The sequence below is a fragment of the Scyliorhinus canicula genome, chromosome 7, assembly GCF_902713615.1.
Source record: "Scyliorhinus canicula chromosome 7, sScyCan1.1, whole genome shotgun sequence".
Classification (NCBI taxonomy): Eukaryota; Metazoa; Chordata; class Chondrichthyes; order Carcharhiniformes; family Scyliorhinidae; genus Scyliorhinus; species Scyliorhinus canicula.
The window spans coordinates 22,974,935-22,998,022 of record NC_052152.1 but is presented as its reverse complement, the minus strand read 5'-3'; the positions used below and the strand labels follow the sequence as shown (position 1 = coordinate 22,998,022).

The following is a 23,088-nucleotide window of genomic DNA, read 5'->3' as shown; positions in this document are numbered from 1 at the left end:
TCCTGCAAACTGTTCCTTTACACATCCAAAAGACTTAACAAATTCTTCAAACAGAAGCCCATTAGATTTATATTCAACACCGAGACCTTTTTACAATTCTGATTTCACCAAAGGATTAAGAGATAGTCCTTCATGGCAGAGATCACCAGCAATGCAGCTCACAGCCACACCCCAGCTTTCTTCAAACTGAAACTAAAACTCCCAAAAAGCAGAAGTGAGCTCAGCTCCCCTTGTGACATCACTTCAGTAATATGATCAGCTTCATTTCTTAAAAGGCACATTTCTTAAACATCCAATTCTTAAAGGCACTCTCACATGACACCACAAAGCAAGTATGTCAAATGTGCTGTCTATTTATATAAAGAAGTTCCTTCTTTGAAATAATGAAATTTGACAACAACAGTAACTCAGCTGAACAGTACAAACAGTAATAAATATGAATACAGGAGACAAAGTAAAACAGGTCTTGCTCACAGGTCACCCTCTTGCAGACTGGAAAACCTGCACATGCTCAGAAGCCTCAACAGATGCCAGCAAAACAATTACATGGAACATAGAACATAGGCAAAAAGCTTAGAAGAACGCACTGTACTCAAAATGACACTCTGTACTAGTCATCATGTGACTAGCACCATCTCCCAGATCTAGCAACGATACACACAGTATCCCATATTCGGCAAATGACATTACTCAGTTTAAAGCTAAGAACCACTGCAAAACAACCCACCAAATAATAGTTTTGTACATGGGGATCCAGTAATCTCCCATTGGGAGGATACTTCCTCCCAATATTCAATAACCAAACAAGGGCAAACAAGCAACCAATTCAAATTAAATCAGTGTATCAAAGTCAGATAAATGCCAAACAAGGCTGATAAGGTAGGAGAAAAAGAAGCCATGTGAGCATTTACAACAAAGAGTCTACCGGAGGTACTTAATATTCCTATGCAAAATAGATGCATGATAAATTTGTGGTCACGTTTTTGAGGATATGATTAGCATATTGGGTGAGATCCAGTGGGTAGTGATCGTCATTAGAATTGTTACGGTGCAGAAAAGTGCCATTCAGTCGATTATTCTGCACCGGCTCTCCAAATAAGCATCATGTCTTAGTGCCATTCCCCAATCCTGCAGAAACAAATAATCCGGCCCTTTGTTTCTATTCAAATGGTCACCTAATGGCCTCTTGAATGCCTCAATTGAAACTGCTTCCACCACACTTCCAGAAAGTGCGTTCCAGACCCCAACTACTTGCAATGTTAGAAAGTTTGTTAGAAAGTTTCTCACATTGAATTTGCTTCTTTTTTTAAAGTTGGATTTTCTAACCATCTCCCCTCGATTATTTCTTTTTCCCAATTAAGGGCAATTTAGCGTGGCCAATCCAACTATCCTGCACATCTTTGGGTTGGGGGGCGAGACCCACGCAGACACAGGGAGAACGTGCAAACTCCACGCCGACAGTGACCCGGGGCTGGGATTGAACCCGGGTCCTCCGCACAGTGATACCCACTGTGCCGCCATCGCATTTGCATCTTTTGCACAACGTTCTAAATCTGTGCTTCCTCGTTCTCTATCCTTTTACAAGCGGGAACAGTTTCTCCCCGTCTACTCGTCCCGCCCCCTCATGATTTTTGAACACCACTGTCAAATCTCGAACTTCTACTCTAAGAAAAGTCCCAACTTCTTCAATTTATCGTCATAACTGAAGTTTCGCATCTCTGGAACCATTCTTGTCAACTCTTCTTCCAATGCATTCACATCCTTCCCAAAAAGTGTGGCACCAGAACTGTACACAATACTCCAGTTGAGGTCTAGAACATCGAACATACAGTGCAGAAGGAGGCCATTCTGCACTGACCCACTTAAGCCTTCACTTCCACTTCTCCCTAACCCAATAACTGTTCTATAGTGTAGATAGGCTTTAGAGGGGTTTCACAGGTCGGCGCAACATCGAGCGCCGAAGGGCCTGTATTGCGCTGTAATGTTCTATGTTCCTCCTAACCTTTTTTAGACACTATGGGGAATTTAGCATGGCCAATACATCTAACCTGCACATCTTTGGACTGTGGGAGGAAACCGGAGCACCCGGAGTAAACCAATGCAGACACGGGGAAATGTGCAGACTCCGCACAGACAGTGACCCAGCAGGGAATCGAACCTGGGAGCCTGGTGCTGTGAAGCCACAGTGCTAACCACTATACCGTGCCACCCAGGTCTAACTAGTGTCTTATAGAAAGTCAGCAAAGGGCAGCATGGTGACTCAGTGGTTAGCATTGCTGCCTCACGACGCTGCCCAGGTGGAGTTTGCACATTCTCCCTGTGTTTGCATGGGTTTCTCCCCCACATCCCAAATATGTGCAGGTTAGGTGGACTGGCCACACTAAATTGCCCCTTAATTGAAAAAAATGAATTGGGTACTCTAAATTTATTTTAAAAATATTTAAGTTCAACAAAACCTCCTTGCTCCTGTACACTATGCCACTAATAAGGATAAGATACTGTATGCTTTGCTAACTACTCTCTCCATCTGTTCTGCCACCTTTAACAACTTATGCGCACATATACAGCCAGGTCCCTCTGCTCCTGCACACCCTTTAGAACAGTGTCTTTCAAAGTGGGGGTCACGACCAGCAGATGGGTCACATGATGTAGAATAGGTCACCAAAAATGATCCCCAAAGATAGCTTGACTTCCTTCTCCCTCCACCACACCTCCCCATTTTCTCTCTTGGTAAATAGTTGCTGTAGTACAGTGTATGACCACATGAGGCTGATTTAGAAATCAGAGCCATGGACTTTCTTGCCCCCCTGGGTCACCGTTACAGTCACTGACACAGCCTCCAGGAGCAGCTCCCATTTCTGCAGCAGCTAATTGTCCAGATTAGTCAACGCCGGCAACTACAACTGAAGAGTTTTTTAAAAATCAATTCTCTTCTCTTTAAATTTCTTTCCTGAAGAAACTCCTTCTGCACAGTTAACTCCCAGCAGCACTTTGCACTCTATTTTTTCAGACATGCAACTCCCACCCAAAACCAAATGGCTGTTGATTGAGATGTTTCCACAAGTGCCTCAAGTCAGCAAATTGTAGCCGGAAGTCTCATTTTTCCAAGATTTGGCAAATAATTCCTGTGTATCCTGTCCTCATCACGGTGTACAATCCTACCAGTTTTGAACTTGCCCCTGCACACTAGTGTCTAGATCAGTGTTCTTCCAACTTTTTTCCCGGGGACCCATTTTTACCAACCAGCCGACCTTCGCGACCCACGCCGGCCGACCTGCGCAACCCACCATTTTATCTTACCTTGTTTGCTGCTGACAAAAATGGAGGAAATGGTTTTGGGTCCCTTTGGCCCTCCAATTTGGCTTCTCCAATGGAACCTGTTGGATGAAGGTGAAGCCTTCCGGTGTTGGAAAGTATGGAGTCTCCATCTGTCCAAAGTTCTGCATTTTTGTCCTGTAAAATTTTATCAAATAAACCCACTCCCATTAATAAACCCCCCCCCAAACTTGTAAAAAAAATTAACGAATAAAATAAATGAAAAAAATAAAAATTAAATGAATCAAATAAATGAATAAAAACCATTACAGAACTTGTAAAACAAAAAGCTGCAACTGTTTAAAAAAGAAAAGCGGCCGCACTGCGTATGTATGCCGCCCGCCGAACATCGTGTGCGCATGCACAATGCGGCCGAATGTTTTTTTTTAAAAACATGTTCGCGGCCGCTTGCAGCGGGCATTATGAAAAGCCGGCTGCTGCGCGGGGATTTGCGCGATCAGGAGCGCCGCGGACAACGGCTCCACGACCCTCCCAACACCCGCCCGCGACCCACCCGCAGGACGCACCCCTCGACTTTGAAGAACACTGGTCTAGATCATTAATAAACATCAGGAAAAGGGTCCCAAGACTTTTGGTGTCAGTGATGTGCTGAGCGGACGCACATCAGGTGGCTCTCCTCCCAACTAGAACCAAAACAGTTAGTTTCAGAAGAACTTGGCCTGAAAAGTAAACGGAAAAGAATCCCAAAAGGAAAGGAGATACAGCGGTGAAAAAGATGCCGGCAAACGATAGCTCGAGGGGCTGACGAAAGGACAGAAGTGGCAGAAGGGGCCATGACCAGCAGGCGGATGAGCTGGTGGACTCAAGGCGAGGTGGAAGCCCCGGCCACCCAAGAGCGGGGAAGACCGGTGACCCGAGCACTGCCGCCAACACCATCAACAACCTCCCCCTCCTCACCAGGGGACGGGTGGAATGTCTTCCTAAATAAAGGAGCTGGCCACCATAAAGGAGGCGGTAAAAACAGAATTCTAGTGGCAGTGAAGGAGGAGGTGATGGAAACAATGGTCTCCCTCCAAAGCATGTTCGATGACCCTGGGGAAGAAAGTGGAGGCGCAAAAAAAAAAACCAATCCTGGACCTCAGAAGAGCCTCGACAGATCAGATCGATAGGATTGTTGCTCTGGAGGCAGACGCAAAAAGATTGGTGGCGGCCCAGGGGTGTTTGAAGGTCGAGGACCAGGAGAACAGGTCCTGGCGACAGAACATTTAAATTGCGGGCCTGCTGGAAAGCATCGAGGGCAGAGGCCCGACAGAGTATATCGCCCAAATGGTAGGCAATCTAGTCGGGAGAGACAGTTTCCCAACCTCCAGGAACTCGACAGTGCATACAGTTCGCTCCAGCCGAAGCCTAAAGCGGGGAACAGCCGAGAGCGATAATAGCAAAGCTGCACCGATATGAAATCCTGAAATGAAATGAAAATCGCTTACTGTCACAAGCAGGCTTCAAATGAAAAGCCCCTAGCCGCCACATTCCGGCACCTGTTCGGGGATCCTGAGGTGGGCCAGGCAAATGAAAGCGAGCTCGTGGGAAGGACTCGGAATCCGGGTCTATCAAGACACTGGGGCAGACCTGGCAAAGAAAAGGTCCAAGTTCAATAGGGCAAAATCTGCGCTCTACAAGAGTGGTGTGTGGTTTGGCATGTTGTTATAATCTGGTCCCGTGTTTGCGTGGTCATGTAATGTCTTGTTCTGAACAGAAAGACCGGGTACAGCAGGCATCGAGGACAGGGAAAGCGGGTGAGGGAGCAGAGAGGGGAATACAGGCAGTCAGAGAACACAGGTAAAGGGCTAGACTAGCAGGGAGGACTAGCGCGGAGAGACAGGAAGGGGGACGCGGCGCATCTCTCAGTGGAAAGGGAGCGCCTGGCCAAGTTGGGGGGGGGGCAGACACAGCAGAAGGGAGGGGGAACCTGAGGTGGGGGGAGAAGAGGCAGGGAGGGAGAGACGTAGGGAGGGGGGCAGGGGGAGGAACGTGGAACAGGCAGAGGACAGAACGGGGAAAATGAGTTGGCAACAGGATTGGCTTGGGCAGGCAGGGAGTAGGCAGAGGAATCAAGATGGCGCTGCAAGCAACCACTTTGGAGGGTCCCTAAACAAAGAGAAATCGGAGATTGCAGGTGCGCACTCACATGGCGTGCACATAGTTGACGGCCATGTTTGGTGCCCCCTGGACAAAGGGAAACCCCGGAGCTGAAGGGCCCGTTCTCATGATGAGAACGGTGACCGTGGCCATTTTGGTTGAACCCCGAACAAAGGGAAACTCCGGAGTGCATCCACAAGGTAAGTATGGTAGAATGTAAGGGCACTTAACAGTCCGGTGAAAAGATCCAGAGACTTCGGCCACTTAAGAAGCCTGAAGGCCGACATATTCTTCCTGCAGGAGACACACCCGAGGGAAAAGGACAGACCGCTGGTAAGAAAGAGCGTACCATTCATATTACGGAACGAGGGCTACGGGAGTAGCCATACTGATCAGTAAGAGGACGAGGTTTATGCAGACCAGGACGGTTATGGACCATGGGGGATTGTACGTCATGGTAGGCAGTGTCCTAACCGGGGCACCAGTGGTACTGGTAAATGTGTACCAGCCCAACTGGGACGACACAGACTTCATAAAATAGACCATGGCGGAAATCTCCGGCATCGACACACAACGACTGATTATGGGGGGCGACTTTAACTGCGTGCAGGACCCGCTGACCGACCGATCAAACCCCAGAACGGGGAAAAAAGACAGGCATGGCGAGGGAACAGGGGACATTCATGGAACAGATAGGGGCGGTGGGTCCATGGCGCTTTCTGCACCCTGGTGAGATGGAATTCTCGTTCTTCTCACTGGTCCACAAGGTTAAACTAATGTGGCAGGGGGATGGGAACCAATGCTGGAAGTTGGAAGGTAGTAAAACAGGGACAGAAACAAAAGGAAGTAAGGGGAAAAGTGCAAGGCAGAGAAGACATAGTCAGAAATCCATAAGGGCGACAGTACAAGGTACAGTGTCTGAGGGGAGCACAGTGAATAGGCCCAGTAATAACAAAAGGAATAAAACTGGAGATGTTAAGATTCAAAACAGAGGTAAAAAAACCAACATAAGTGTACTTTACCTGAATGCTCGTAGTATTCGGAATAAAGTAAATGAGTTGGTGGCACAAATCATCGTAAATGACTATGATTTAGTGGCCATTACTGAAACATGGTTAAAGGATGGTCACGACTGGGAGTTAAATATCCGAGGGTATCAAACTATTCGGAAGGACAGAGTGGATGGTAAGGGAGGTGGTGTTGCTCTGTTATTTAAGGATGACATCCGGGCAATAGTAAGGGATGACATCGGTGCTATGGAGGATAAGGTTGAATCCATTTGGGTGGAAATCAGGAATAGTAAGGCGAAAAAGTCACTGATAGGAGTAGTCTATCGGCCACCAAATAGTAATGAGATGGTGGGGCAGGCAATAAACAAAGAAATAACTGATGCATGTAGAAATGGTACAGCAGTTATCAAGGGGGATTTTAATCTACATGTCGATTGGTTTAACCAGGTCGGTCAAGGCAACCGTGAGGAGGAGTTTATAGAATGTATCCGCGATAGTTTCCTAGAACAGTATGTAATGGAACCTACGAGGGAACAAGCGGTCCTAGATCTTGTCCTGTGTAATGAGACAGGATTGATTCATGATCTCATAGTTAGGGATCCTCTCGGAAGGAGCGATCACAATATGGTGGAATTTAAAATACAGATGGAGGGTGAGAAAGTAAAATCAAATACTAGTGTTTTGTGTTTAAACAAAGGAGATTACAAGGGGATGAGAGAAGAACTAGCTAAGGTAGACTGGAAGCTAAGACTTTATGGTGGAACAGTTGAGGAACAGTGGAGAACCTTCCAAGCGATTTTTCACAGTGCTCAGCAAAGGTTTATACCAACAAAAGGAAGGACGGAAGAAAGTGGGAAAATCGACCGTGGATATCTAAGGAAATAAGGGAGAGTATCAAATTGAAGGAAAAAGCATATAAAGCGGCAAAGATTGCTGGGAGACTAGAGGACTGGGAAATCTTTAGGGGGCAACAGAAAGCTACTAAAAAAGCTATAAAGAAGAGTAAGATAGAGTATGAGGGTAAACTTGCTCAGAATATAAAAACAGACAGTAAAAGTTTTTACAAATATATAAGACAAAAAAGAGTGGCTAAGGTAAATATTGGTCCTTTAGAGGATGAGAAGGGAGTTTTAATAATGGGAAATGAGGAAATGGCTGAGGAACTGAACAGGTTTTTTGGGTCGGTCTTCACAGTGGAAGACACAAATAACATGCCAGCGACTGATAGAAATGAGGCTATGACAGGTGAGGACCTTGAGAGGATTGTTATCACTAAGGAGGGAGTGATGGGCAAGCTAATGGGGCTAAAGGTAGACAAGTCTCCTGGCCCTGATGGAATGCATCCCAGAGTGCTAAAAGAGATGGCTAGGGAAATTGCAGATGCACTAGTGATAATTTACCGAAATTCACTAGACTCTGGGGTGGTCCCGGTGGATTGGAAATTAGCAAACGTGACGCCACTGTTTAAAAAAGGAGGTAGGCAGAAAGCAGGAAATTATAGGCCAGTGAGTTTAACTTCGGTAATAGGGAAGATGCTGGAATCTATCATCAAGGAAGAAATTGCGAGGCATCTGGATAGAAATTGTCCCATTGGGCAGACGCAGCATGGGTTCGTAAAAGGCAGGTCATGCCTAACTAATTTAGTGGAATTTTTTGAGGACATTACCAGTGCAGTAGATAACGGGGAGCCGATGGATGTGGTATATCTGGATTTCCAGAAAGCCTTTGACAAGGTGCCACACAAAAGGTTGCTGCATAAGATAAAGATGCATGGCATTAAGGGTAAAGTAGTAGCATGGATAGAGGATTGGTTAATTAATAGAAAGCAAAGAGTTGGGATAAATGGGTGTTTCTCTGGTTGGCAATCAGTAGCTAGTGGTGTCCCTCAGGGATCCGTGTTGGGCCCACAATTGTTCACAATTTACATTGATGATTTGGAGTTGGGGACCAAGGGCAATGTGTCCAAGTTTGCAGATGACACTAAGATGAGTGGTAAAGCAAAAAGTGCAGAGGATACTGGAAGTCTGCAGAGGGATTTGGATAGGTTAAGTGAATGGGCTCGGGTCTGGCAGATGGAATACAATGTTGACAAATGTGAGGTTATCCATTTTGGTAGGAATAACAGCAAACAGGATTATTATTTAAACGATAAAATATTAAAGCATGCCGCTGTTCAGAGAGACTTGGGTGTGCTAGTGCATGAGTCACAGAAGGTTGGTTTACAAGTGCAACAGGTGATTAAGAAGGCAAATGGAATTTTGTCCTTCATTGCTAGAGGGATGGAGTTTAAGACTAGGGAGGTTATGTTGCAATTGTATAAGGTGTTGGTGCGGCCACACCTGGAGTATTGTGTTCAGTTTTGGTCTCCTTACTTGAGAAAGGACGTACTGGCGCTGGAGGGTGTGCAGAGGAGATTCACTAGGTTAATCCCAGAGCTGAAGGGGTTGGATTATGAGGAGAGGTTGAGTAGACTGGGACTGTACTCGTTGGAATATAGAAGGATGAGGGGGGATCTTATAGAAACATTTAAAATTATGAAGGGAATAGATAGCATAGATGGGGCCTCACGGTAGCATGGTGGTTAGCATCAATGCTTCACAGCTCCAGGGTCCCAGGTTCAATTCCCGGCTGGGTCACTGTCTGTGCGGAGTCTGCACGTCCTCCCCGTGTGTGCGTGGGTTTCCTCCGGGTGCTACGGTTTCCTCCCACAGTCCAAAGATGTGCGGGTTAGGTGGATTGGCCATGCTAAATTGCCCGTAGTGTAAGGTTAATGGGGGGATTGTTGGGTTACGGGTATACGGGTTACGTGGGTTTAAGTAGGGTGATCATGGCTCGGCACAACATCGAGGGCCGAAGGGCTTGTTCTGTGCTGTACTGTTCTATGTTCTCTATGTAGATGCGGGCAGGTTGTTTCCACTGGCGGGTGACAGCAGAACTAGGGGACATAGCCTCAAAATAAGGGGAAGTAGATTTAGGACTGAGTTTAGGAAGAACTTCTTCACCCAAAGGGTTGTGAATCTATGGAATTCCTTGCCCAGTGAAGCAGTTGAGGCTCCTTCATTACATGTTTTTAAGGTAAAGATAGATCGTTTTTTGAAGAATAAAGGCATTAAGGGTTATGTTGTTCGGGCCGGAAAGTGGAGCTGAGTCCACAAAAGATCAGCCATGATCTAATTGAATGGCGGAGCAGGCTCGAGGGGCCAGATGGCCTACTCCATGTTCTTATGTTTACACCCAAATCGACTTCTTTGCAGTGGGGAAATTGGTGCTTCCAGGAATAGTAACAGTGGAATACTCCGCATTAGTCATCTCCGACCACGCTCCACACAACGTGGATATGAGGTTAGAGACGGGCCATGCCCAATGCCCCATATGGGAGGTTAGACATGGACCTCCTGGCCGACAAGACCTTTTGGCAGAAAACATCACAGGTCATAGGCGACTACGTGACAACCGGTACGGGGAAGTCTCACCTTCCATGTTCTGGGAGGCACTAAAAGGCTGTCATCAGAGGGGAAATTATAGCCTTCCAGGCACCCAGAAAGAGAGAAGAGGGGGCAGCCAGGCAACAGCTGATTGACTCCAACCTGGAGGTTGACAGTAAGTACTCTGAAGCCCCAACTGTAGATATGCTGGTGGAGAAGAAAAAGCTACAAATAGACTTTAACCTGCTATCCACTAGGAAAACAATACACCAACTCCACCAGACACGAGGGGCCTTCTACGAACACGGAGAAATGGCTAGCCGCCTACTGGCTCGCCAGCTGAGAAAGCAGGCAGCCACGAGGGAAATAGCGCAGGTAAAAGATAGCAGAGGCAGACTTGTAACTATATCAAAAGAGGTCAATCGGGCATTTGAGACCTTCTACCAAGGGCTGTACACCTCTGAACCTCCGATGGGGGCGCGGGGATGAAACAGTTCCTCGACGGACTGTACATGCCAGTTGTGGTGGAGGACAGGCAGGGGCGAACTGGAAGCACCAATAGATCTGGGAGAAATCATGGAGAGCATCAGCTCCATTCAGGCAGAGAAGTCGCTTGGACCGTACGGGTTCCCAGCAGACTGAAGGGAATCCCATTCAAGTGTGCTGGGAACTCTGGAGCGAAGCACAGAGCAGTGTCAACTACATCTCCTCATGCGCAAAGCTTAGCCTCGTGTCGTTCAAACCAGAACCTGAATGAGCAAGCTCTTCCCAGAGGTGGAGGATGTGAAAGGTGCCAGAGAGGCCCAACCAACCACACCCACGTTTTGGGCCTGTCCCAAACTTGCAGGGTTCTGGACAGCCTTCTCCGAGGCAATGTCCACGGTTGTGGGGGTGTGGGTGGAGCCTTGCCCAAGAGTGGCAATTTTCAGGGTATCGGAGCAGCCAGAGCTACACATGGGGAAGAGGGCCGATGACCTAGCTTTTGCTTCCCTAATCGCACGCCGGAGAATCCTGCTCAGCTGGCGATCAGCAGCACCATCCACAGCTGTAGACTGGCTGGCAGACCTGGCGGAATTTCTCCATTTGGAGAAAATTAAATACACCATCCGAGGGTTGGAAGAAGGCTGCCTCAAAGCATGGGGACCATTAGTCAGTCTGTTCCAAGACCTGTTCGAAGCCAACAGGGAAAAAAGTGAGAGATGGGAGAGAGGAAGAGAGGAGGAAACTCAGGGGAACTACAGGGATAAGCACCGAGGGAGGGGGAGGGGGCAAAAGCAAACCCCCAAACCCACAAGGCAGGCAGCATAAAACAAAAGGGAAGGGGGGGGAAAGAGAACAGGAGCCAGGGGACAGTACACCCTGAACGACCAAGGAGGGGCTGGGGGGATGTCACTGTAAATTGTTAATGTGTATAAATTGAAAATACCAATGAAGATATTTCAAAAAAAAGGAAAAGGGTCCCAATACCAACCCCTGGAGAACTCCACAACAAACCTTCCTTCAACCCCAAGAATATTGATTAGCCATTACTCGCCGTTTCCAATCACTTAGCCAATTCTATAATCGACGTTCCTACTGTCCTTTTATTCCATAAAGTTATTTTTTCTCAACTCTGTGGTCTGTGTATTAAATGCGTTTTGTGACCATGTATACCGCATCAACAAGATTACCTGCATCAACCCTCTCTGTTACCTCTTCAAAAATCAGCAAGTAAGTTAAACATGATGTTCCCTCAAAAAAACCCATGCTGCCTCTTCCGAATCAACTCACATTTTCCCCCTGTAATTACTAATTCTATCCCAAATAATTGTTTCCAGCAGCTTCCCTACCATTGAACTTAAACTTACTGGTCTGTAATTGGTGAGCTTATCCTTACATAACCTTTTTTTGAGAAAGGGCGTAATGTTTGAAATTCTCCAGTCTTCTGATACCTCAAGTCCAGGGAAGACTGAAAGATTATTGCTAGTGCCCTTGCAATATCTTTCTTCAATATCTTTGGATGCATCTCATCTGGTCCCCATGCCTTGTCAACTTCAGTACTGACAGTTTACCCAATACCTCCTCCTATCAATTTTCAACCCTTCTAGTGAGTTTCCTCTTCTGTCACTGTGGTCTGGGCAACATTGGTTTCCTTGGTAAAGACAGATGTAAGTAATCATTTAATACCTCAAGTCATGTTCCCTGCCACCATGTGAAAATCCCCTTTTTGGTCCCTCATTAGCCGGATTCCTTTTACCACACATTTACAATTTATGTGCCTATTGGGGTTCCACTTTATGTTGGCTGTCAGTCTTTTCTCATAATCCCTCTGCGCTTCTGGTTTCCTTTTTTTTAAACCTCCCTTCTTAACTCCTCTTGGTTTTCAATTGTATTTTCTACCTAACACCCGTCATAAGTGCACTTTTTATTCTTTATCTAATTTCTATCTCCTTTTTCATCCAGGGAGCTGTGGTTTGTTTGCCCTACCGTTCCTTTTTGAGGGAATATATACCTTAATTGTGTAATTTTTTTAAGGTAGTCCATTGTTCAGCTACAGTTTTTGTGTCAACCTTTGGCTCCAGTCTATCTGGTCCAGTTCCTTTCTTGTCCCATTGAAGTTGGCTCTCTCCCAGTTCATTAATCTTACTCTTGATTGTCCTTTTCTACTGTGATCCTAAACCATATGATACAATAATTACGGTCTCCTAAATGTTCCCCCACTGACACTTGACCTATCGGGTCCACCTAATTTCCAAGAACCAGGTCAAGAGGTGCCTTGTTTTCTTGTTGGGACTGGACACCAACTGCTGCAGAAAATGTTCCTGAACACAAAGTTAGGTACACTTGTGCCTCGCTGCCCTTTACACTACTTCTATCCCAGTCTATATTTGGGTAATTTAGGTCCACATTATACCTACTCTATGTTTGTAACTCTGTAATTTCCCTTTGTTCCTCTACATCCTTTCCACAACGACACTGAACAATAGGATTGTATACGGTCCGATTCCCTGACCATGGAATCCCCAGTACCGGCCGATTTCCCGCTTTTCTTCCTCCTTTCTGTGCAGCTGAACATCCCAATGGTGCCACCGACTTGGCTTTGGCTGCACTCCCCTGAGGAACCAGCTCTAGTCAAATTGATTCTGTCCTTGAATCCTCTGGGACATCTTCTTTCTCCAGAACTGCAATGCTCTCCTGAACCAATATTGCATACCCCTCCTTTTATTCTTTTCTGAACACTGTATTCCACTGTATTCTGGCTTGAGCCAGATCTCTGATAACCACAACATGAGAATTCTACATGGCAATCTCTGCCTGTAACTCAATCTTATTTACAATATTCCATGCATTCACATACATGCAGTATAACCCTGATTTAGACTTCATTACTTTCTCCCTTCATCAGATTCCACCAATTAATTTACCATTCTCAGCTACCCCTCAGGTTCCCAGCCTGCTGACAGCTAGTTGAAATCTTCCCCAACAGTACAAGCAAATCTCCCTGCGAGGATGTTAGCCTTGGTCCTGTTAAGATGCAACTTATCCAGCTTCTACAGGTCACACTTTCCACAGAACTAGTCCCAATGCCTCAAAAATCTGATGCTCACCAGCCTCTGTGTTCAACTGCTCAATCCTCCTATTTCTATGCTCACTAGCATGTGGCACTGGGAATAATCCTGGGATCACTGCTCTTGAATTCCTGCTTTTAAATTTCCTTCCAAACTCCCTAAACCATGCTTTCAGTACCTCATTCCCCTTGTTATCCATGTCATTGATACCAATGTGGACCATGACTTCTGGCCGTTCCCCAGCTGCAGCTGCTCAGTGACAACCTTGACCCATGCACCAGGGAGGCAACACACCATCATGGAGTCAGGTTTACTGTCACAGAAATCCTGACTATGGAATCCCCAATCACTATTGATCTCCCACTCTTGTTCCTCTCTTCCTATGCAGCTGAGCCACTCATGGTGTCACAGACATAGCTCTACAGAGGATCTTTTCTCTCACCATTATCTAGAATAGAAAACCAATGAATGGGTAAGATCGATTCAGGGGACTCCTATGCTACCTGCCTAGATCGACTGCCTGGTGGTCTCCCATTCCCTATTCCTCCATGCTCCTGCCCGGTGGTCTCCCATTGCCTATGCCTGCATACTCCTGCCTGGTGGTCTCCCATTGCCTATGCCTGCATGCTCCTAACTGCAGACGACCACCTCCCTAAGCATGCTATGTACATGGTTCTCTACCTCGTAGGTGCACAACAGTGACTTCCAGCCGCCGCTCAAGTTCTGAAATCTAGGAACCATGGTGGTGCAGTGGTTAGCATTCTTGCCTCACAGCACGGAGGTCTCGGCTTCTATCCCGGCCCTCTGTCACTGTCCGTGGGGAGTTTGCACATTCTCCCCCACAACCCATTCGCCCTCACAACCCAAAGTTGTGCAGCGTAGGTGGATTGGCCACGCTAAATTGCACGTTAATTGGGAAAAATTTATTGGGTACTCTAAATTTAATGAAAAAAGTTCTCTGGAGCTCAAGCTTCTGCAGCCAGTCGCCACTTCCTGCAATGTATTAGTCTGGAACACATGCTGCACCCGTAACTTCCCACATCCCGCAGGTGTACATTTCACTTGGGCGAGCTGACCTGCCATACAGTAACATTAAAAACTATTCATTACAATTAGAGAAAGTTGAATAACTTACCAATTACTCATCAATAATCTTTTCCCCTGTAGCAAAGTAAGAGCCAGCTATTGGAAGCTGAAGAAAGTTAGGAAATGAAAGGATCCTTCCCTTTTCACCAAACTCCAAGTTATTTGGATTTCCATGTCACGAGGGATAGAAAGGAAATTAAATCATGAAGTATAGGGATATAAATGAGAATATTAATCTGAAAATTTGGCCGAGGAATCACAAACTATTAGAAGACATCTTAAGCTCTGGATGACACAATTTCCTCCAGGTAAATAGCAGGAAAGCAAAATCCAATATTTTTAGCTCCCATCACATCTATAGCCAAACCACTGAATCTCACCCATTTCCTTGGTCACTGCTTTAGATAGAACCAGGCCATTTACAAACCGATTTGACCGGAGGACTCAACGTGACAAATTGTTCATAAAAGACTGCCTGCTATCACCTCCTTAACAGTCTCCCGCTACCTCCGCTTGGCTTCTGCAAAAACTTCACCCATGCCTTTGTTACGTCCAGACATGACACGTCAATACTACCCTGACTTTACTTCCATCCTCCATCGGCCAATTCATTCAAAACTCTGCCTTCATCATAACCCACACCAAATCTTATTCATCAATCACCTCTCCGATACATATATTGACTCCCAGTTCCCTGACACCAAGTTTAAAATTATCAGTGTGCTCGAGACCTTCTGTTGACTCATCACCCCGATCTCTGTAACCTTCACCAGGCCTACAATGCTCCAAAAGCACTTATACACTTCACATCTTGAATTCCCATGGCCACACCATTGAAGGATGTGCCCTCGACCAACTAGGCCCCAAGCTCTGAAAATTCCTTCCAAACGTCTTCCTTAAAATTCTGGCCAAACCTTTAATATTTCTGTCAGCGTAGTGAGTTTTGGCTGATTATGCTATGTGAAGCACCATAGGACATTTTCCATATAAAGTCACTCCAGGAATGTTGTTTTAGTATATAGGGAGTGCTGTGATCCAAGTTTCAATTAATGATTGCGTTAATATTGCAGAACTGTTTATTGGAAGAGGGAACAACACTGAAAATGAATTTGGATAGATTTTAGAAATAGCCTCGAGGTCAATTCGGGTCTATATATGAAATGACATTTGCAACAGTTTTGGATAAACTGAAGTAAATGGAGGGTGCAAGATCGGCACTGCTGCCAACGGAAGGAATGAATGTTGAAGGTGGTGGATGGGGTATTAATCAAGCGGATTGCTCTGTCTTGGATGGCAATTTAAGCAAATATTGCAAATGCTGAAGATCTGAAATAAATATGAAAAGTGCTGGGAAAGCTCAACAGGAACATTGGTAGGGTGATAAACTAAAGTTAACACTTAAGTTCAATATGGACTTCCTCCAAATTCATTTTTAATTCTCTTGTGAACAAGACTGCAAACAATTACAGCAATTGAAAAAGATGACAAGAAGAGAAATGTGTTTATTATTGCAATGACTGGTTAGGATTTGTTATGCGTTGCTCGATAAGAGTGGTGGAAATTATTCAATGCTAGCTTTCAAAGAGGGAATTAAATAAATGCTTGGAAGGGAAAAAAATTGTAGGTATATGGGGAAAGAGATGGCGAGTGGGATGAGCCAGTGCTGACTCGTGGCCTTCTGTGTTGTAGTATTCTATGAGTCAATTTGTAACTAGCTTGACATCTTAACTACCTATCATGTTGAAAAGTGTGAATACGGAAAGTGTGAATACGGTACATTCTTTTGAAAAAAAATTAGCAATCTTTTCCCTCGCCAATTCCATTTTTGCAGATAGTGATGATAAACAGGATAGTCTTTCAAAAATCAGGTGGATTTCTGGAAAAGAGTAGACCACAACGTGTAGAAAAGCAAGTAATTCTAGAAAATAGTTCAGTCTGACATTGAGACTTAAGAGCAGAGGAATGTTTTTTTTAAAAAAAGATTCCCAAATTAGCTGTAAGTCTCTAGCTTTTGCCTCTCAGGAGAGAGTTGAAGACTAACAGATTGCTCGACGGGCATGTAATCAGCCAAAGGATGGGGCTAGCACATATGGCTTCAATGGCCTTTTATTGTTGTGGATTCAAACACAAGTTATACTAACAGCTGTCTATTAATTTACTGTTTTATGAAAGCAAACTAAATGAGGCTTTAAATATAATTTAATGAGCATTTTGAATACGCAATGCCAAGTGGTCATTAATCAGTTCTGCTAAAATACAGAAAGAGGTCCAATAATCACTCAGCTAAGTTTAAAACTGGTTATCTGCCATGGCCTAGTAGCATCCACTGTTGCTTTGGCACAATTGTTATTTTGGCCACCTGATTAACATGACAATGTTTGCTCCGATAGTTTCTCATAAAATTCAACCTAAGTGTCAACCCAAGTTTTCCCACTCCAGAATATGAAAATAATTATCCAGATATAGAAATAGTTGCAGCACCATAGGTTTCCAATAGCACAATTCATCAATATGGCCATGTTTCAATAGAATAAAAATGTTACACTTCTTTTTTTTAAAAACTCAGTCGACTAACATTCCAGTTACCCTGTCAAGTCACCATTTACAACACAGTTAGGCTGAGCAACAGAAAGGACATGCCTGTAGTGAAGGCAGTTACCAGACAGTGCATGGATACCCGAGGGGATGCAGTTAACTCACAGGTAGCCCCGCCACTTTGATGCAGTGGTCGAAATAATTCTCTAATCTTCTTTAGAAGTGTGAAAACCTCAAAACAATGCTCAGCCCCAGATGCTTTAATAACCTTACATTCTTCACAAAACAAATAATGACACTATTTTCAAATGGCATCCCCCTGCAATCTGAAAACAAATTGGAAAAAATGTTCATCTCATTAAAGAAACGTTTAGTGGAGTCCATAGCTGCAGCCACTAGAGAATCCGACATATTACAACATATGGCAGCAAGCTATGCCTCCCCATCAATGTCATCAGACGTGTCCCATCTCTTCCTACATGCCAATAGTGGACTGAACATTGCTAATTTGCTTCCCTCTCCAGAATCTATACATTTTGTAGTTAAAAATTACAATCCATTTTCTCAAAGAACATCCTAGATGATCACATTTTTCAGCCACACAACTATCAATTTCAAAATGCAGCCAAAAATGGCACAAAAACTTTTCTGAAAGTTAACAAAGCCATCAGGTAACTAGAACGTTGATCCTTTTCCCAAAATTACAAGAAATCTGGTGTTCTGTACTTTCAGGTACTTGTAGAGTGCAATTACATGTTACTGCTGCATCATACGCTGTTTCTCAATTAAATTCAAGTAGTGACATGTATTAAGTTTAGAAACAAAAATACTATGTGTCAACATATTCAGTTGTAAAAAAATATACCCCAATGCAATATTTGCCACATACTTTTCCACAAGATCTGTATTTATTTTAAATTATGAAATACCTTCATCCAAAGGTTAGTCAATTTTTCCCTCTTTTGGAAACTGATTACTGTCACACAATTGCCAGTTTTTTTGTGTAAGCTGCTTTTTGATCTATTAAAAAAAACTGTGACAAGTTATAGAGTTTTAACCTAATTTCATCCCAACAATTTAATTTCTTTTGGGCAGGGGAAAAATTGGTGGTTTGTCCTCCCACTCGAATAATTTTGAATCAAATCAATTACAAATTCAGTTGACTTAGTTAGAATCCTTATTTCACTTTTTAAAAACAGATCTGGTCAAGCCCTCTGGTTAAGTTGCTCTTCATTTCAGCAATCTTCACTTTTCAGTTATATCAGTTTTAAAGGACTCTTGCTTCAAAGAAATTGATTTCTTAAAAGTTTACCCCAGATGCAATCTGTGCGTTCAAGTGACAATGCTGCACATATTCATTTAACCAACATTTTGAACCCATGCAATTGATTAAAACAAAACTGGCAAAACATTTTAATTATGGCATTACAGCGTCCACCACTTAAAGTCTTACTTTCTAAAATTATCAGTTGCTCGGATTAACACATGCCTTATATCAAGTTATTTCATATATTTATTTGCCGATTGCCGTCTGGAATTTTTAATACAAGTCATTATAAATTTTGTACTTCGAACTTTTGATCAGCTTTATTAATCTTCCTTAAATCTACAATATAAAATAAGCCACAGGATAAACCCACAATAAAAGTATACAATCAAAGTTTCAGTCTTCAAAAAGTAAAACCATGGCCTTCGATAAATATACATATTTCTCAAGCTAGAGGCAGTTATTCACCAATCCAAGGCAATCCTCATTTTACATTTCATTTAATAGGTCACAGGAATCATTCATTTCAGTTTACGACACACCTTTCTCCACAAATCTTACTCATTCGAAATAACTCTGGCTATATGCACAGTACAAATGACCAAATGTTGTTCAAAAGGAACCATCGCTAATAAGGGGTTTTGCTTGGAATGCATTTTAATTCTGTCCAGAACTGCAAAACTATTAAAATTATTAAAATCACAAGATTCCTTCCAAAGCTTGACGTTTTCCGCTTCTAAATACATATTTTTCTTCAGTGCAAAGGTTTGTACAAAAAAAAGAGGGAGTGCTGACATAATTTGAAATGATCTTATATTGCAATTAGAGAAGTACTCTGCTCGTTATTGTTGGTGTAGGCTTGCAAATGGATACTTACAAGTGAGGACAGGGTCGGCAGCAGCATCTTGAACAGACTGCATAGCAAAACTGAACCAAGCACTAACAACCACGCATAGCTCTCCGCCATATTGCTGTCATTTAACCCCACCCCAGGAAAGCGCACACACACCACACACACACACACCGACAAGAGCAGAGTTAAACTCCAGGCATTCGGCTCAATGTCCCCCTCCAAACTAATTTAAAGGACTTTGCTTGTCAAGTGGTCAGCTTGAGGGAGGCACAGCATGAAACAAGTCCGCAGTGAGAGGAGTGGGATGCAATGGATTTAATGCACTAGATGGAGATTTAAAAAGACGAATAGGTTTTACATGGTGCCTTTGTTAAAAGCAGCGAACCCCCCCGCCCCCATGTGAGAGGACAGCTCCAATCAGCAGAGCTTTTCCCTGCGCGCCCGCCTCAACCAACCCTGAACCCGGGGTGGGGGGGAGGGGGAGAGGCTGGAGTGATTGACAGCCCGAGAGCACCATTCAGGTGGCTCGTTATGGTTTGAATGCATGTTAATGAGCCGCGGCGGCCAATGGACGCACGGGGGCCATCATCACGTTGGGTGACATTGAGTAAAGGAAGGGATCTGGCTGGAACTAGTTGGTTTGGATGTATTAACGTTCCATAGTTGTATTGTAACAAGGTAGTTGTATAGCATTCGGGGCTGTCGGCACAATTTGCTGTTGCAGGATCTGTTTGCCTTTTAGTTTCCCTCCCTCTCCCCACCCCCAAATTTTTATTTTTCGTTATACGTATTTTTTTTTTAAACTCTCCAAACATGCCGAAGAAGGTGGTGAGTAGCTTTAATTTCGTTTATTTTTTAGAAAAATAAAGGGGGGCGAAAGAAATTGCGAGTAGATTGCATGTTCGCTTTATGCGTGTAATTGTATTCAGAATTCTGCAGTCTTTTCGGGGCAAGGAATTTAATCGAGCATGAATATATATTTCTATTTTTTTAAATATCCTGTTCTGAAGTAAAACGATTGTTTTTTTTAAATGTGGGGCAATTTTCTGGCAGAAAGAGTCTGGGGGAAAATGCGCTTCCATTAATTCTGTGGAAGGGCAATTTATTTTTAAGTAAATGACTCAAACGATGGCTTGTTACCTCCCGCGCAAAAAAAATTGCAAATGTTTTCTTCCCGCATACCTTTTTTTAGGCGGGCTTTTCCCGCAGACAAAGGGGGGGGGGGAGGGGGGTGGTAAAGAGCCATGTTGCTTTTAGGCTGTCGCTGCTGCAAACTGGCAGCTCCATTCAGAATCTCGAATGTTCTGTATAACCATTTGGAGGGGTGAGAATGCAACACGGAGTTCTGAAGTTCGTCCAGCAGGTTACAAATAGGCGGGAAGATTTGCATTGCGTCCCTTACTGCCCCCCCCCCCCCCCCCCCCCCCCCCATATCTTAACAGGCTCTGCACTGTTTGCAAACACTTCAGCAGTACCATCCTCGTCCTGAAGGCTTTCTGTTTCTTCCTATCCCTTGGTGACGTTGTTGTGAAGCTATTAAATTATTTATTTTTAACTACCGTATCTTTTATTCAACAGGCCACTGATAGAGTAATAGACAAAGTAAGATGCATTTTTATTATCTTGTTGGCAAGGTCATAACAGTTTTAGTCCAGATGTTTGATAGTTTGGTTTTATAAAAGTCTGGTGTGCCTTGTCATAGATTGCAGTTGTGCAACAGGTTTGCTGTGTTTTGAAACAATAAGAGTTCATTACCTTCACACTGAATAACTAGTTAAAATTAGTAAAAGTGGTATCCTTTTACGAATGTCATGACCTACTTTTATTTTTTGCTTTGTCTTGAAGTGGAGTAATTGCCCCTTCCATATAGTACTGCACCACTACTGAAAATGTAAATTGCTTACTAGTTTATTTTTGGGTAAAATTAAGTTGTACCACTTGACTGCTGTATTAATGCTTTGTTATCAAGAAAGTAAATATTGTTATGAATCAATAGATTATTGGCCTTAATTTGGCTTCTGCACTCCCCTAAGTTTTCAAAATGCTGAGCTTGGTTGCAGATGTTTCTTTCTATTGATGTGTGTAAGCAACAAAAATTAAGTGTAAGAGGTTAAACTTTGGGGAGGATATGTATTTCTGTTCTATAAACTTGCTCATTTTGCTCTCTTATAGTCCCTACCATCAACTTCCATGCAATTGAGGAAGGTAAGCTGTAAAGGAAATTAACTTTTTATTCAAGTAGTTTTTTTTTAAATGTGGCTGATCTATTTATTACCTTGCACCTTCTTAGAGACATATAAAACCAACCAATGAAAACCCAAAAAGGAAACCAGCTGCTCAAGTGAGTTTTTGTTATTTTTCTAAATTCTGAAACTTTTTTTTTCTGAAACATGCCCCAGAACTGCTTTTCTTCTGCAGAAAAAGGTCAAGGCCAGAACAGCAAAAGCAAATCCCCCACAGGCTAATCAGGAAGCCACTGATGATTCGGTACCTGCAGAAAACGGTGAACGGAAAAACAATGAGGTAAATAGATTAATCAAAATGATTATATGATTTTTTGTTTACTTTGGATATTAATGCAGATTCATATTTTTCAGGCACCTGCCGCTGGAGAGAACGAAGCCAAGTCAGAATAACATCTGTCTTGTCCCTATATCTTTGGTCGTTGTACCTCTTGTACAATTCAGAGGAATATTTTTATCAACTATTTTGTAAATGCAAGGTTTTAGTAGTTCAATAATAGGCAACACATTTTGAAATAGGAGGGAATCCCAGCACAACTACACTTGTTCTTCCTTCCCCTGCCACCCATTTTACATCTAAAGGTGTTCATGTCTGTAAATGTTAATTTTTTTATATTAAAGATAAAAGAATTGTGTACTTGGATGTTACAGGGATTTTTATCATGAAATCCACAAACACACTTGAGATATGTTAGTGAGTTTGAAAGTCACTTTTTAATCCAAATATAATGTAACATTCCATGGGCAAGGGTGGAAAAAGTTTGTTAACATGGCTGTCATGGACATTTAAAGGAAAAATCTTAAATTTTGGCTTTTTTTGAAAATATTTTGCATTCATTTGTATGTTAAACAATCTAAATGTTAGGTAACTTGTGTGCCCATTGTTTGAAATTTTAATAGATAACTTTGCCTAATAAAACCTGCTTTAGTCATGGATTTCCCTCTTAATCTGTGGCAATGTTGTCTTGGCTATATCTGTGATCGTGTTTCTTGGATTTCTCTTTTCTTCTGTGAAAACTGCTGCGAATGGGTTCAGTAAGATAGTTTTGGGGGTTTATAGTGTGGCTTGTCAGCATAATGGATAGGTGCAGTTGCCTACAGAAAAGATTGACCACGATGGGTGCATAACAGAAGTGTTATACATATTTGGTCAACGTTTCTGTCCCGTAGTTACTGACATTGTTTTCGAAAACATCATGCTGAAGAGTCACTGGAACTTGTAGAATTATGATATTAACATTTAACTACATGTATTGAAGGCATTCAATTTCTATTTCCGTACAGGTTCTGTGTAGGATTGTACAGACTGTTCATAGCTGTATCTGTGTAATGGTGGATTTAAAATAAAAATCAATAAAATACATAGCTTAAGCATTGACTTTGTGGATTTTTAGATTATAGAAATTGACTGATCTTTTTTAAAAAAAAATCATATTTGAGTTGGATGTTGAACATGGATTTTAATATAAAAACAACTATTTACAATAAATTGCATTTAACAGAGCACTGGTTTCAAGGCACTTCACAGGAATATTTGACACCAAGCCACATCAGGGGATATTAGGTCAGTTGATCAAAGGCTTGGTCAAACACATAGGTTTTGGAGGCTCCAGGAGGATGGAAAGATTTAGGCAAGGAACTACATAGTTTAGGCCCTTTGCTAACTGGAGGCTTGGTGAAGGTAATTGGAATGTATAACAAACCAG

The 23,088-nt window shown here is 43.3% G+C and overlaps 2 protein-coding genes and 1 long non-coding RNA gene across 3 annotated transcripts in view; 1 reads left to right on the top strand and 2 right to left on the bottom strand.

The window, feature by feature from the left end:
* Window positions 1-19,553, bottom strand: part of get1 (guided entry of tail-anchored proteins factor 1) — a 76,951-nt gene extending 57,398 nt beyond the window's left edge. Inside the window, exon 1 of the mRNA XM_038801553.1 lies at window positions 19,164-19,553. Within this exon, the coding sequence (XP_038657481.1) occupies window positions 19,164-19,253 (90 nt within the window). The 5' untranslated portion in view covers window positions 19,254-19,553. The remainder of the gene's footprint in view (window positions 1-19,163) is intronic.
* Window positions 3,421-19,157, bottom strand: LOC119968787. The gene is made up of 3 exons (XR_005461201.1): window positions 14,534-19,157; window positions 4,764-4,905; window positions 3,421-3,453 (listed from the first exon to the last, which is right to left on the bottom strand). It is a non-coding gene; the product is annotated as an uncharacterized LOC119968787 (long non-coding RNA).
* Window positions 19,554-19,742: 189 nt separating the features above from the next.
* Window positions 19,743-22,753, top strand: LOC119968786 (non-histone chromosomal protein HMG-14-like). The gene is made up of 6 exons (XM_038801554.1): window positions 19,743-19,967; window positions 20,718-20,741; window positions 21,312-21,344; window positions 21,430-21,480; window positions 21,558-21,662; window positions 21,737-22,753. Exons 1-6 carry the CDS (start codon window positions 19,953-19,955, stop codon window positions 21,773-21,775), a joined length of 267 nt encoding a protein of 88 aa, XP_038657482.1. The 5' UTR covers window positions 19,743-19,952; the 3' UTR covers window positions 21,776-22,753.
* Window positions 22,754-23,088: the final 335 nt, after the last annotated feature.

What these genes read in the sequence shown, in the direction of transcription:
- LOC119968786 (XM_038801554.1), top strand. An exon ending in CTTCCATGCAATTGAGGAAG is followed by an intron (nt 21,345 to 21,429) that starts GTAAGCTGTAAA and finishes GCACCTTCTTAG; the next exon opens with AGACATATAAAACCAACCAA. An exon ending in GTGAACGGAAAAACAATGAG is followed by an intron (nt 21,663 to 21,736) that starts GTAAATAGATTA and finishes CATATTTTTCAG; the next exon opens with GCACCTGCCGCTGGAGAGAA.